This window comes from Bubalus bubalis, chromosome 14, assembly GCF_019923935.1.
Source record: "Bubalus bubalis isolate 160015118507 breed Murrah chromosome 14, NDDB_SH_1, whole genome shotgun sequence".
NCBI lineage: Eukaryota > Metazoa > Chordata > Mammalia > Artiodactyla > Bovidae > Bubalus > Bubalus bubalis.
This window is the reverse complement of record NC_059170.1, coordinates 51,638,065-51,652,906: the sequence shown is the minus strand read 5'-3', so window position 1 is coordinate 51,652,906 and position 14,842 is coordinate 51,638,065. Positions and strand designations below refer to the sequence as shown.

The following is a 14,842-nucleotide window of genomic DNA, read 5'->3' as shown; positions in this document are numbered from 1 at the left end:
GTTAATGACTATATTGATCCATGTAAAGGTATTGAGAACAAATAATCTCCGGTCCTAATGTATTTTTTCTTTTAAATCTTCAGATCTGGTTCTTGTCATCTGAGATACATAGAATACATTTGAAAAACAAGGAGCTGGGAATTTTAATTCAAGCAAGTACAGAAATGTAAAAATAATAGATACAGCTATACAGCTGTATAGTGAGAAACACTGTAGGGAGAGTGTGGCCAGGGAGGGTGGGGCCCAGGATCTGCTTTTTAATGCCTGATACTTGATGTCACCCCCTAACGCACTAGGAGACTTTCAGTTCCTGGAGGACAGATGTCCTGAGTGGTTTCTGAAAATAAATCATGTGGTTGGCATTGCTTTCACCAATGGGGTTTAGGTGTTTTCCAACCCTTGACCCAAATCCTCAAGATCAACTAAGCTAAGCTGGGCCCTCCACCCCTCATACCTACTAGGAGTTGCCTCAACTGTTCAAGACTCCTGACCAGGCCGAGAAGTGTTTGAGGGATAAGGAGGGTCTAAATCACAACAGGAGTAAACCAGTAGGAAGCTGGCCACACCAGCCCAGGAAGGTGCTCTCTTTTTCTGCATTGGCTTAATCCCTAGGACCTTTTAGGTCTGAATATCATTTAGGCAGCAAACCTTCCCATATTGCTTATTATTATTATGTGGGAGCTAAGATCCGACATGCCTCATGGTCAAAAAGCCAAAACATAAAACAGAAGCAATATGGTAACAAATTCAATAAAGACATTGAAAATGGTCCACCTAAAAAACTTGAAAAAATATTATTATTTTTAAATAATGTATTTAATATATATTATTATTAAGCTATAATTACTTCTTACTGATTATTTATTATGTAATATAAAATGAACTTATCAGTTTCATTTCATTGCATACCACCCTGTGAAGTATGTCTTTTTTTGAGTTTATTATTCCCAAGAGGAAACTGAAGATTGGAGAGGTTAAGAAACTTACATGGTCAGCTGACAAGTGAGTGAAAGGACTGTACTTTGGACCCAGGTCCGTCTGATTCTGTGGTTGGTCCTTCTAACCACTGCCCTGAACTGCTTCTTTGAAGGGTGAGGTCCCAATCTCTGGGGGCAATTGAAAGGAAAGAAGGCAGCAGTCTTTCTGCTCCTTAGTGTCTGTGTTTTTGTTTGTTTGTTGTTTTTCTTTGTACATCTGGTCCAGCTACTTCCCTTGTGCTAAGTTGTCTTGGGCTGTCACAATAATTACATCTTTCATTGATTCCTTTTGGAAAATACTCTTCCAGTCTTTTATTTCTATTTATGGGTGTGGTTGGTCATATGTATTCTAAATAGTTTTAGGTGGATGGCATGTTATCTATGATTTCAGTGAAACTGTTCCCTCCATGACCTCTTTTACGAGCCATTGTTATCACTTACTGGCCTAGAAAAGAAGAAATTGTTACTAAGTACTATTCAAGGAACCTTACACATTCCATACTGTTAGACTTTATGACAACCCAGTGAGGTATCCATTAATAGTCTTGTTGTATAGATAAAGAAATGGAAACTTGAAGAAGTGATTAACTTTGGCTAGTGATAAAGTTTATAACTGGTGGAGCTGGAATTTGTGAGCCCAGAGTGGTCTGATTCTGTGCTGTTTCTTCCACCTTATGCAACTTTTAAAATATTCTGACTTTGAATGCTAAGTATGTTTAAAAAAAATGCAGTTTTTCTAGTGTCATTAGAATACATCTTCCCTAAAGATGTATATTTGGATATTATATGTGATCCCCCAAAATGTGTATAGAATATTTTAATATATCTGGTAACATAGTGTGTGTCATATAACTTGATTTCTAGAGGAAGATGATGCAAAAATAATTGCTATTACAGAAAGTAGGAATTGAAAGTATGAATTATTTTTGAAGAATACTTAAATAGTTGTTTATGTGAGATTTCATAGATTGTTAGCTTTCACAGCTACATTGTTGATGGGCCTATTTGAGAATCTCTCTGTACATCCACACTGGTGCCATGGGTCCTATGTGGCTGGTATTCAGGAGAGAGTGAGTCATCCAGCTAGTGAATTCCTGACGTTGTGGCTGAGGGGTACAGACCTGAATTGAAATTCCAGCATTGGCCCTGATTGTGAGATCATCCTTTAAATTCTTTAAGGTTTAGTTTTCTTATGAGCAACATGGGGACAAGCTAGTTTCTTTATTGGGTTGTTTTAAGAAATTGAGTAAGATTATGCATGAAAACTTCTGAGCACAATGCCTAGCACATGGTAAGGACCCGGTGAATGTTAGTGTTATTATCTCATGCTGAATTTAGTATCTGTTGAAAACATTATCTGGTTTAATCCTCAGAATGACTCTGACAAGTGATGATAAAACTGAAGAAAATTCTAGAAGTGATACTCTGTGTATCCAGAGAATCTTCTCGGTTTATTTTATCCTTTGAGAGTAGGGAAGGTGGATAGAGTGAAATGATGAATATCTTATATTTTGTGATTCTATTCTATACATAGTGTGATTCTATTTATTTTTTAGAATTGAAGAATGGTGGCTCAGATGGTAAAGAATCTGCCTGCAATGCAGGAGACCTGGGTTTGATCTCTGGGTCAGGAAGATCCCCTGGAGAAGGGAATGACTACCCACTCCAGTATTCTTGCCTGGAGAATTCCATGGACAGAAGAGCCTGGGGGGCTAAAGTCCATGGGGTTGCAAAGAGTTGGACATGACTGAGTGACTAACACTTTCACTTTTCATGGTTGATTTATAATATTGTGTTAATGTCTGCTGTACAGCAAAGTGATTCAATTATACATATATATACATATTTTTATATTCTTTTCCATTATGGTTTGTTTCAGGATATATATTTTATTTAATTTGGCTCTGCCAGGTCTTAGTTCTGGCATGTGAAATCTTCAATTATTGCAGCATGCAGGATGTAGTTTCCTGTCCAGGGATCCAGCCTGGGTCCCCTGCACTGAGAGTGTGGCGTCTTAGCCACGGGACCACTAGGGAAGTCTGTATCTCAGCATATTGAATACAGTTCCTTGTGGCATACAGCAGGACCTTGTTGTTTATGCATACTGTATATGGCAGTTTGCAGCTGCCATATACAGTCCTCCCCCAGTCCTCTCCCTCTTGACAACCACTAGACTGTTCTATACTAGAGTGTGATTTTACGTTTCATTTTCTCATTTGGCCTGCACTCAGTGTTGTAAAGTTGAGGGAATGGATATAATTGTCATTTTATAAGGGAGGAAACAAGGTCAGAAAGTTTAGGGAACACTTTAAACCAACAGAAGTCTGAACTTTAATCCGGTGTTCTTCCTTTTACTCTTGTTAAACACTTCCTCATTCTTTTGGAATGACTGTTCTTTTTAGGGATGCCTGTCATAATTTATAATAAACTAGGGACATGGTTTGAGGAAAAGAAGAAAAACTATTTATATCCACCCCAAATTTTATATCCCAGTAAATAAGAGGAAACTTTGCCTAGGATATCACAGGATGGGTGAAACCATTGAGGTATAGACTAATCAGTGAATGGGTGAAACCATTGAGCTACAAACTAACCTGAAACTGAAGTAGATTTCCTCGGAGAGGGTACCTTGGGGAAGGATAATCCTAGAAGACTTTTGGGGGTTCCCAGACTGGATTGGGGTGATATTTTAGGAATTCTATCGAGTCTTGCAGAGTATGATTTCTTTAGCCAGCCAGCCCCAACCTTTGTGGCACCAGGGACTGGTTTCCTGGAAGACAATTTTTCCATGGACTAGGATGGTGGGGGATGGTTTTGTGATGACTCAAGCATATGACATTTATTGTGCACTTTATTTCTATTATTATTACATCAGCTCCACCTCAGATCATCAGGCATTAGATCCTGGAGGTTGGGGACCCCTGCCTCAGACCATGACGTGTCGGCCATCCTAGGCAGTGCCAAGTTGGAAAGACTCCAATTGGAACATTTTCCTTTGTTGACATCCTTAACTTACACTGCAAAATTTGCTGTTGATTTGTTTCTGGTGGCAGTGGAAGTCATAGCAGTAATAGTTCTAGTTGTCATCATAGTAAAATGAGAGTAAATATTGATTGAACAATTACTATGTACCAAAAAGAGTTGTAAACACACTGCCTGTGTTGTTTTAGTTAATTCTCTTTTATGAAGAAGAACATTTACAGTGTTCGTTTTATGAGTGAGGAAATTGGGGCACAGAGGTTAAAAGACCACCTGCCCAGTGAGTAGGGAGTCAAGACCGACCCCATTTGTCTTGAGTCTGAGCAGCTTAACGGTGCACAGCAACACACATGAGTGACCGGCTCACCCGAGGAGGCAGAGCTCACTCTTTCCAGCACCTCCGAGAAGGTCATAGGTGAATTGCCAGGAGATAACCAGTGGTATTTAACAGTTACTTCTTCCCAGAGAACCCTCTTTCTCTCAGTCTGTCTGTCATCTTCTGAAAACCAAGACTGATCACTTTCTTGTCCTTGACCACAGGCTTTCTCTGCTTCTCCCACCGCCTCCAGTCAGTCAGCAGGAGTGGATTCACTTTTGCTTTTCTCTCCTGCATATGCAGTCACCAGATTCCATGAGTTCTTCCTCTTTCATCTCTATCGACTCAGCATCTTGTTCTCATGACTGTTTTCCTCACCCCAATCAGGCACTGATTTCCAGGGCCACTGTGCACTTGAGTCTCTGGCATGGCTCGCCAACTTTTGATCTATTCACGTCCAGCGTCAGATCCCTTGTTCTGGTCACTTTTGCTCAAGGAGGCACAGAGAGCGTTTTATGAACCTCCTGGGGCTCTGGAGACCTTCACCAACAGCTGTCCTTCCTTTTGCCTCTCTGACCCTCTCATTCCCTCCATGTCCTTGTTGACAGAGTAATAACCTTGAAAAACGTTGTCTGCATTTCCGTTCCACCTCTAAAACTCTACTCTTCCCCTTGCTTTTAGAATTCAGTGTTGGAATCATCTGAAAGCTGAAGACACCTTAGTGTCCATCTATCACACTATTTCTCACAATACAGACAGTCTGCCTCTGATTTTAAAGGAGCTTCATGACTTTTTGTGTCTCTAATTATGAGAATGTGTTGTATTGTGCTCACTCGCTCAGTTGTGTCCAACTCTTTAGGCCCCATAGACTGTATCCCACCAGGCTCCACTGCCCATGGAATTTTCCAGGCAAGAATACTAAAGTAGGTTGCCATTTCCTTCTCCAGAGGATCTTCCTGACCCAAGGATTGAACCCACATCTCTTGCATCTCCTGCATTGGCAGGCGTATTCTTTACCACTAGTGGCTCCTGGGAAGCAATTATGAGGATAGTCTTCCTTATTTCCTTGTATTGAAATAAACTCTGCCATGTGTAGCTTCCTTCCTGTCTTCTTTGTAGCTGTCACATCCTATGCCCTGCCTTAGATGCCAATGAATTTGGCCATGGCTGGGAGCCCTACCCATTGCCCCCTGATTTTCTCTTTTTATTGCTTTTCTTTTTTATGTGTCAAGCATTTTAATTTGGAGGTTGCATATTTTAATTTGCATAGAAAAGTTTGGCTTCTGGGATATCCTGTCCAGTGGTTTGGACTCCATGCTGTAACCACAGGGAGCCCATATTCAATCCCTGGTTGGGGAACTAACATCCCAGATGCTGCATGGTGGGGCCAAAAGAGTTTTTAAAAAGAAGAAGAAAAAGAAAATTTTGGCTTCAATCAATCAATCAATCAGCCAATTTTCAGTGATTCAACACTCACCAATTTCAGAGTACTGTCCTTGTTATGAAATTATGCTGGCATGGCTACCAGTAATTAATTAGCCACATGTAATGGTCACTCTCAGTAGCATGACACTTTTTTCTTCCTTTTTTTTTAAAAGAAAATTTATTGGAGTATAGTTGATTTACAGTGTTCTGTTATTTTCAAGTGTACAGCAAAGTGATTCAGCTATACGATACATATGTCCCCTTTTATTGCTTTTCAAGCTCTCTTGTCGGCTCTCATAAACTGCCGCTTGTGTGATGACAACTGTCCACACTGTGTCTCTAAGGGTGACTTCCTTTCTGAGCTCACTGTGTCTATACTGAAGCTTTTCAAATATTTGAAGATGGGCTCATCACAGTCATTTCAGCCATATCCCATTTAGTCTGCTAAGAAGTTTTCTCCAGTGTCCAAGTCCCATCAGTTATTCTCTGTGTCCTGTGATTTCTGAACCTTTTACTCTTCGTGATATCTCCTTGGGATGCTAGCTGACTTGTTAATGTCTGAGTGTACTCTCTATGATACCACAAACCTTCAGTTTATTACAGAGCACAGTAATGTGAAACACAGCAAAACAAGGTCTGCCTGTATGTTGGTTTTAGCCTGCAGCTCTAAGGTTTAAGGCTTGACAACCAACCTGTGTGTGTGGACACTCTGTCCTCTGGACCTATCAGAGTAAGGGCTCCACCCTCTGGGCCACGGGCAACAGGCCTGCTCTCTGCATCTGAGGAGGGAACCCCTGGGCCCATGGTAGAAGTGGCAGCTTCCCTGGCCTCTGAGGCATCCCAGAGTCATTCTTCCCTTTTCTTAATGATGGCACATCTTTGCAGCCAAATGGCTCTGTATTGGGCTTACCAGATGGCTCAATGGTAAAGAATCCACCTGCCAATGCAGGAGATGTGGATTCAGTCCTAGGGTCGGTAAGATCCCCTGGAGAAGGAAATGGCAACCCACTCCAGTATCTCGCATGGGAAATCTCATGGTCAGAAGAGCCTGGTGGGCTACAGTCTATGGGGTCGCAAGGAATTGAACAGGACTGAGCATGCACACATGGCACGGCACAGCTCTGTATTAGCCCATTTCCTGCCTGTCGTATCCTGGAAGTCTCACAGCCTTTCTTCATCTTGTCCTGTCTCTGTCGCCCTTCAGTGCAAGCTGTTAGTGTTTCTGCTCAGATTGTTGATTGGATTCACAAGCCATACCCTAATTGTTTTCTCCAGAATGTGCTCTCTCATCTTTTCTGCATCTTTTGCAATATGGATATGAGTATGTCAAAGAAAATAAGACAATATGTTCTTCAGTTCAGTTCAATTCAGTCACTCAGTCGTGTCCGACTCTTTGCGACCCCATGAATCGCGGCACGCCAGGCCTCCCTGTCCATCACCAACTCCCGGAGTTCACCCAAACTCATATGCATTGAGTCGGTGATGCTATCCAGCCATCTCATCCTCTGTCGTCCCCTTCTCCTCCTGCCCTCAATCTTTCCCAGCATCAGAGTCTTTTCAAATGAGTCAGTCTTCACATGAGGTGGCCAAAGTACTGGAGTTTCAGCCTCAGCATCAGTCCTTCCAATGAACACCCAGGACTAGTCTCCTTTAGGATGGACTGGTTGGATCTCCTTGCAGTCCAAGGGACTCTCAAGAGTCTTCTCCAACACCACAGTTCAAAAGCATCAGTTCTTAGGTGCTCAGCTCTCTTCACAGTCCAACTCTCACATCCATACATGACCACAGGAAAAACCATAGCCTTGACTAGATGGACCTTTGTTAGCAAAGTAATCTCTCTGCTTTTTAATATGCTGTCTAGGTTGGTCATAACTTTCCTTCCAAGGCGTAGGCGTTAGCTAGGTGTATATATTGCCTGTGTGCTCAGTTGCTTAGTCGTGTCTGACTCTTTGCGGCCCCATGGACTATAGCCTGCCAGGGTCCTCTGTCCATGGAATTTTCCAGAGAAGAATACTGGAGTGGGTTGCCGTTTCCTACTCTGAGGTATGTAAATTACTAAATCAAAATTTTAAAAGATTGTGGATAACTGTCTTTCAGCCTCATTACTTTGTTGTATAAGTCTATGTATTTTATGTACTTAAAAATTCTGAGAAGTGTCCATAGGATTTACAAGATTCCCAGAAAGTTTATTGTATAAAAATGGTTTGGAAATATCGTTCTAAATGCTGGAGATAAAGTAATGAACAACTCAGATAGGGTACCTTGTCCCATGCAACTTACCTTGGAAATAGGCAAACAGGAGTCAGACATGAAAGATTTATGACCTAGACTAGGTCTATCATCCAGAGACTCCCTGTCAGAAAAGAATAGCCAGTGTAAATCTGGCAGGTGGGGCAAGGTTGGTATGATCACAGAATAACAAAATGTTATTAGTATGTTATTAGATGTTATTAGTATGGTGGGGCAGAGAAGGCAATGGCACTCCACTCCAGTACTCTTGCCTGGAAAATCCCATGGATGGAGGAGCCTGGTAGGCCGCAGTCCATGGGGTTGCTAAGAGTCGGACACGACTGAGTGACTTCACTTTCACTTTTCACTTTCATGCATTGGAGAAGGAAATGGCAACCTACTCCAGTGTTCTTGCCTGGAGAATCCCAGGGACAGGGGAGCCTGGTGGGCTGCCGTCTATGGGGTCGCACAGAGTCTGACACGACTGAAGTGACTTAGCAGCATCAGCAGCAGCGGTATGGTGGGGTTAAGTGGATGTTGGGGAAGGGGCAGATCATTCTAAGTGAAGAGAGTAAAAGAAATAAGAGAAACCACATCATGGAGAACATGTAGACAATGGTGCTAGGTTTCAATTTTATTTTAATTACTTATCCACTGGAGATTTTTAGAAAATTTATTAAATCCACAAATATATTTTGTGGTAAAATACATCTATCATAAAACTTACCATCTTAATGATTTTTAAATGTAGAGCTCATGGGCATTAAGTACATCCACATTGGTGTGCTACATCCATCCACAGAAACTTCTTCATCTGGAAAAACTGAAGCTCTATAGCCATTAAACATTAACTCCCCATTCCCCACTCCTCCCAGCCCTGGTGATTTTGAGCTGAGTAGTAAGATGTGTTTTACATTTACAAAATTAGACGTTTGCTTTATGGGAAAAATATTGCTTGGCAAGAATAGAAACACTAACAGGAAACTGGTTACGAAGCACTGCAGATAAGAGATGATAGTGAATGAGCTACTGTGTTAGTGGACGATGATTTGAAATGCACTTTGGCAGTAAATCATGCAGGGTTGGATGATGACTGGAATGAGTATGGGTTCCTTTTCAGATCTGTTAAGCCTGAGTTGTCTATTAGACATCCAATGGAGATACCAAATAGATGGGTGGGTGTCCAACTCCAGATCTCAGGACAGAGGCCATTGTATATATTCTAGAATCTGTTTGCAAGTCCTGGGCTAGTCGGTGATGTTTAAATGATGGGATTGGCCGAGATATCAGGCAAATAACATAGAAAAAGAAGAGGTGCTGGAATAATTCCTGAGGTACTCTTAAAGGTGAAGCTGAGAAGAGGACTCTGTGAATGCCTTTGCCAGCCTCAGAGAGCTGAGTGCTTCAAGAATCTTCATCTGGGCTCAGAGCAAGAGGCAAAGCTACCAATTTTAAAATTTCATCATACCTCTGGTTTTAGCAGGTTGTTCTGGGTCTGGCTATGAGAGTTGGGCTATCTCACCCCTATCTTATGTGTATACCTAGAAAATCTAGGATAAGGCTGAAGTAGAGGGACATGGCAGGCAGAAATTCTTAGTCTTCTGAAAGACTCCAACATTGTGTGCTTAAACACACACTATCCTATAAATGAAATGGCACCCCACTCCAGTACTCTTGCCTGGAAAATCCCATGGAGGGAGGAGCCTGGTAGGCTACAGTCCGTGGGGTCGCAAAGAGTCGGACACGACTGAGCCGACTTTAACTCTTCTGACTCTGACTCTTAACTAAGGAGAGAGGAGGTAAATAGTTCATTATAGAAAAATTTAAGTGTATTTTACAGTATCTTCCTGTGAATTGATAATGCTAAATATATGTGTTACTTCTCTCTGTCATAAAATATTTATATGTTATATCTCAATAACTGTTTGATTGCTTGATCATGCAAGGCTTAAAACGTGAAAGTGTTAGTCACTCAGTTGTGTCCAACTCTTTGTGACTACACGATCTGTCCATGGAATTCTCCAGGCAAGGCTTAAAAGGTGGTCCAAAAACAAATATGAAAAACTATGTGATTTTTATGTGTGTGTGTATATATATATATAAATTTCCCCCCCCTCAGGTAAGAAAAATCCAGATTTGTCACCTTTAATTAATGGTATATGGTTTCTAATTTATTTTTTGAAAGATCAGTTTTGCAGCATGGGCTATAGTATCCCTAGAGAGAGTCATGCTGTTCTTTTTTTTTCAACTGGTCACCAGAGCCTGACGTGTTGGACAGGATTCTAATGAATGAGTTATGAAAATACTGAACGTCATTTGTCTTGCGCTGTGATGCTTTTAGCCATCGACGGTTTGTTAATTATTTGGAAACCTTTCACCCTCTTATTCTAGAAAAACATCCTGGTTTTTTGTGTGTTCCCCTTTGCCATACTCAAACATTTGGGAAATGGAAATAGGGAAGCAGTGGCTTCTTAGAAAAACTATAAAGGAGTGCAAGAACTGCACAACTGGCAAAATGGAACAGGAACTGTTGATCTTGTACATTATTGCTTTTGCTTATTTTTTCCCCTTTGCTAGGAGACCTGTTATGATGATGTGTGTAGTACTCACCACGCTTCCCAGCTTCAGCTTTTCTATAGCAGTGACTGAGGTATGGAATTTTGATTTCTTCTCCTGCCTGTAAGATTTTGAGATTTTAGAATGTTCCCCTGTTCTTAAAATTCACAGAATGGTATGCCCAACAAGTTTCTTAAAGTTGATTTTCTCCAGTCTTAGATCATTGTTATCTCTGTGATTGTGGAGGAAGGTCTAACAGCCAATTTTTTAAAATCTATGGTGTTTGTGTAGAGGGGTGGGGAGAAAGGAATGTCACTTGAAAATAATAAAAAAGCAAGGAATTTGAGAGAAGATCCACATTTTGTTTCTTCTAACCTGATGTTTTTCATGAGTGTTCTTGGTTTTAAAGAGAATAGAATAGTATCTCAGGGAACAGCCACTCACATGATAAGACCTTTGATAAGATATCTGTTGCCAAATAATTTGCATGTGATGTTTATTTGAAAATAAATTTGAATTTATGTTTCACCCAAAGGCAGCTCCCAAGGGACTCTGATGGATGGGTATCTGCAGAACAGGAATATTATAGCTACAACTTTCAGGCTGTGAGAACTCTTATTACCCAGATAGTAATTCAAAGCAGAATGCCCTGCTAATCTTATTATTTGTAAGGTGCTTGAAAGATGTAATTTTTTAATTTATTAATAAAATTTTCATTTACATGTTGAGTAGATAGTCACTAAGTGCATATTACATGAAATTAGATCCCGAGGATAGAGGACTCAGAAAATTTGACAGTTTCTAGCCTTCAGTGAGCTTCCCTGCTGGCTCAGCAGTAAAGAATCTGCCTGCAATGCAGGAGCCTCGGGAGATACGGTTTCGATCTCTGGGTCAGGTGGATCCCCTGGAGAAGGGAATGGTAACCCACTCCAGTATTCTTGCCTGGAGAATTCCATGGACAGGGGAGCCTGGTGGCCTACAGTCCATGGGGTCACAAAGAGTTGGACACAACTGAAGCGACAGCACATCCGCACAGCCCTCAGTAATTTTTAAACTGATGGTAGAGAGCAAAAAACCAGGCAGCAAGAGTAGGTCTGCTTAGTGCTATGAGAGAGATGTACACCAGGTAATGGATGACATCATTAGAAATTACATGACTTGGCAACGTGTCCTAGATGCAGCATTAGGACAATATATGAACACACAGAATATCCTCAGAAGGCTACAGAGATGGACTTTGCATCAAACGGCAACCCACAAATATTTTCATCTGGATTTGTCATTTTCTCTTCTTCCCCCCCAGGGACCTTGTAAAGCACCTGGGAGGTGCCTATGAGCTTCGGAAATGCAGGGTATGACCTTTCAAGGAACACTGCTGTCACAGTGACGCACTGTCTGTGGTTTATCATAGATAAACTATATGCACTATTTATGGTTTATGCACTATTTATGGTTTGTGCACTATCTATGGCCCCTTTGGGCCAACTTTCTCATTATGTTTCACCCATTGTTGCATATTTTTGTTTACTTTTTTCTTATTTTTCACTGAGGTGTAACACACAAACAGAAAAGTTCACACAATATAGACAATATTAATGGGATACTACAAAGGAAGCCCCTGTGGAAACATTACTCAGTTCAAAAAATAAAACTTTGCCAGCTCCCTAAAGGCCATCTCTACTGGCTACCTTTCCTTCTATCCTAAAGGTCACTTCTACCTTACTAACTTCACAGGTTAGTTTATCTGTTTTTGAAAGCTTTATAAAAGGAAATCAAATTGTTGTCTATCTGTCTATGATCTTTCTGTCTGTGTATCTTTCATTCAAAATATGGGCTATTCTTGTTTTTCTGTTTAGATGTAGTTCATTCATTTTCATTTTTTATTCCTGTACAGTATTTCATTTTACAAATATATCACACTCTATCAGTTCTACTCTGTGTTATTTTATTTTCTGGCCACGCCACCTGGTTGGTGGGCTCTCGGTTCCCTGCCTAGGGACTGAACCCGGACTGTAGCAGTGAAAGACTGGAATCCTAACCACTTGGCTACCAGGGAACTCCCGTCAGTTATACTCTTGATGGTCATTTCAGTTTCCAGTTTTTGCTGCTGTGAACATCCTTAAACGTGTCTCTTGGTGCCATATATAAGCATTTGGGTTAGTTAAATGTGCAGGAGTAGAATTGATGGATCACAAGATATTCAAGTACTCAATTATAGCTAAAAGTGTCAGTTTTTCAAAGAGATTATATTAATTTAGACTTCCACTAGCAGAGAATGCAGAGAAGGCAATGACACCCCACTCCAGTACTTTTGCCTAGAAAATCCCATGGACGGAGGAGCCTGGTAGGCTGCAGTCCATGGGGTTGCTAGAGTCAGACACGACTGAGCGACTTCACTTTCACTTTTCACTTTCATGCATTGGAGAAGGAAATGGCAACCCACTCCAGGGTTCTTGCCTGGAGAATCCCAGGGATGGGGAACCCTGGTGGGCTGCCGTCTATGGGGTCACACAGAGCTGGACACGACTGAAGCGACTTAGCAGCAGCAGCAGCAGCAGAGAATGAGCAGTCTTTGTGTTCCCCATCCTCAGTAGCACTTGCGTTGTCAGCCTTTTTATTTTAACCATTCTGGTGAGAATATTCTTGAATTTCATTATAGTTTTCAATTTCATTTCCCCAATAATTAATGAGATTGAGCATATTTTTCATTCCATTTCCCCCCTAATGTGTTGCTTATCTTTTAAAAATTGATTCGGAGGAATTATTTCTATATTCAGATTTCAGGCTGTTTGTTGTTGATTTTATGTATTGCAAACGTCTCATTCTGTAACTTCATGCTTTTAATTGTATATTTTGATGGATAAAAGCTTTTTTTTTTTTTTTTAAACTTTACAATATTGTATTGGTTTTGCCAATAGTCCACTGTGTCACTTTATTTGCTGTATTTTCTTTTGGTTACTTGTTTGAAACAATTTTATCATATTGTGAATCTAAACCTTAAAGTCCTAAAGACAGTCTCCTATATAACATTTTGAAATTCTCTTTGAACTTCACAATCTACCCATAACTAATTTTTGTGTGTGTTGTGCAGTAAGGGATTGTTTTTTTTCTCCCCCAAATAATAGCTAATAGACTGAGCACCATTTATTAAAATGTCTGTCCTTGTCACATTTCTCTGTAGTTAATAAATCAGATGTGTGTGTCCATAGTCTATTCTGAGCTTTCCGTTCTGTTCCACGGCCTACTTTTCTATTCCTGTGCCAACACTACAATATCTTAATTCTTATATGTTTATAATAGCTCTTTGTATCCAGAAGAGTAAACCTTCCTGTTTTCCTTTTCTTCTAGAATGTCTTGCTCTTTGTATTTTCTTTTTTTTTTTCCACTTTTTAAAATTGAAAGATAATTGCTTTACAGAATTTTGTTGTTTTCTGCCAAATATCAACATGAATCAGCCACAGGTATACATATGTCCCCTCCCTTTTGAACCTCCTTCCCATCTTCCTCCCCATCCCACCCCTCTAGGTTGTTACAGAGTCCCTCTCTGAGTTCCTTGAGTCATACAGCAATCCCATTGACTATCTAGTTTACATATGGTAATGTAAGTTTCCGTATTATTCTCCCCATACACCCCACCCTCTCCTTCTTCCTCTCCCTCTCATGTCCATAAGTCTGTTCTCTATTTTTTTCTTTATTTTGCTGCCCTGAAAATAAATTCATCAGTACTATCTTTCTAGATTCCATATATATATATGTTAGTGTACAATATTTATCTTTCTGTTTCTGATTTACTTCACTCTGTATAATAGGCAGTAAGTTCATCCACCTCATTAGAACTGACTCAAAAGCATTCCTTTTTATGGCTGAGTAATATTCCATTGTATATATGTACCACAGCTGTTTTATCCATTCATGTGTCGATGGACATCTAGGTTGCTTCCATGTTCTAGCTATTGTCAGTAGCGCTGCAATGAACATTGGGGTACATGTATCTTTTTCAATTTTGGTTTCCTCAGGGTATATGCCTAGCAGTGGGATTGCTGGGTCATATGGTGGTTTTATTCCTAGTTTTTGAAGGAATCTCCATGTTCATTTTAGAATCAGCTTATCATTTTCCACAGAAAAGTTGGAATTTTATTGAGGTTGTAACAAATGGTATCATTTTTAAAAATCTTTTTTTATAACTGTTCTGTTTTTGGTATGAGGAAATAATTTGTCCTTTTGGGAGAGATTTGTCCATTTATAATCATATAGTCTATGAATAATGACTTTCTGCTTCTCTTTTTTCCTAATACTTAAATACCGTTTCTTTCTCTTGCTTCATTATACTGGCTAGGACTTCAATACAGTGTTGAATAGA

At 40.3% G+C, this 14,842-nt stretch overlaps 1 protein-coding gene across 1 annotated transcript in view; it reads left to right on the top strand.

Moving 5' to 3' along the window:
• TMEM236 (transmembrane protein 236) overlaps nucleotides 1–14,842 on the top strand; it is a 43,494-nt gene that overhangs the window by 7,098 nt on the left and 21,554 nt on the right. The window contains exon 2 of the mRNA XM_006052360.3: nucleotides 10,504–10,576. Within this exon, the coding sequence (XP_006052422.1) occupies nucleotides 10,504–10,576 (73 nt within the window). The remainder of the gene's footprint in view (nucleotides 1–10,503; nucleotides 10,577–14,842) is intronic.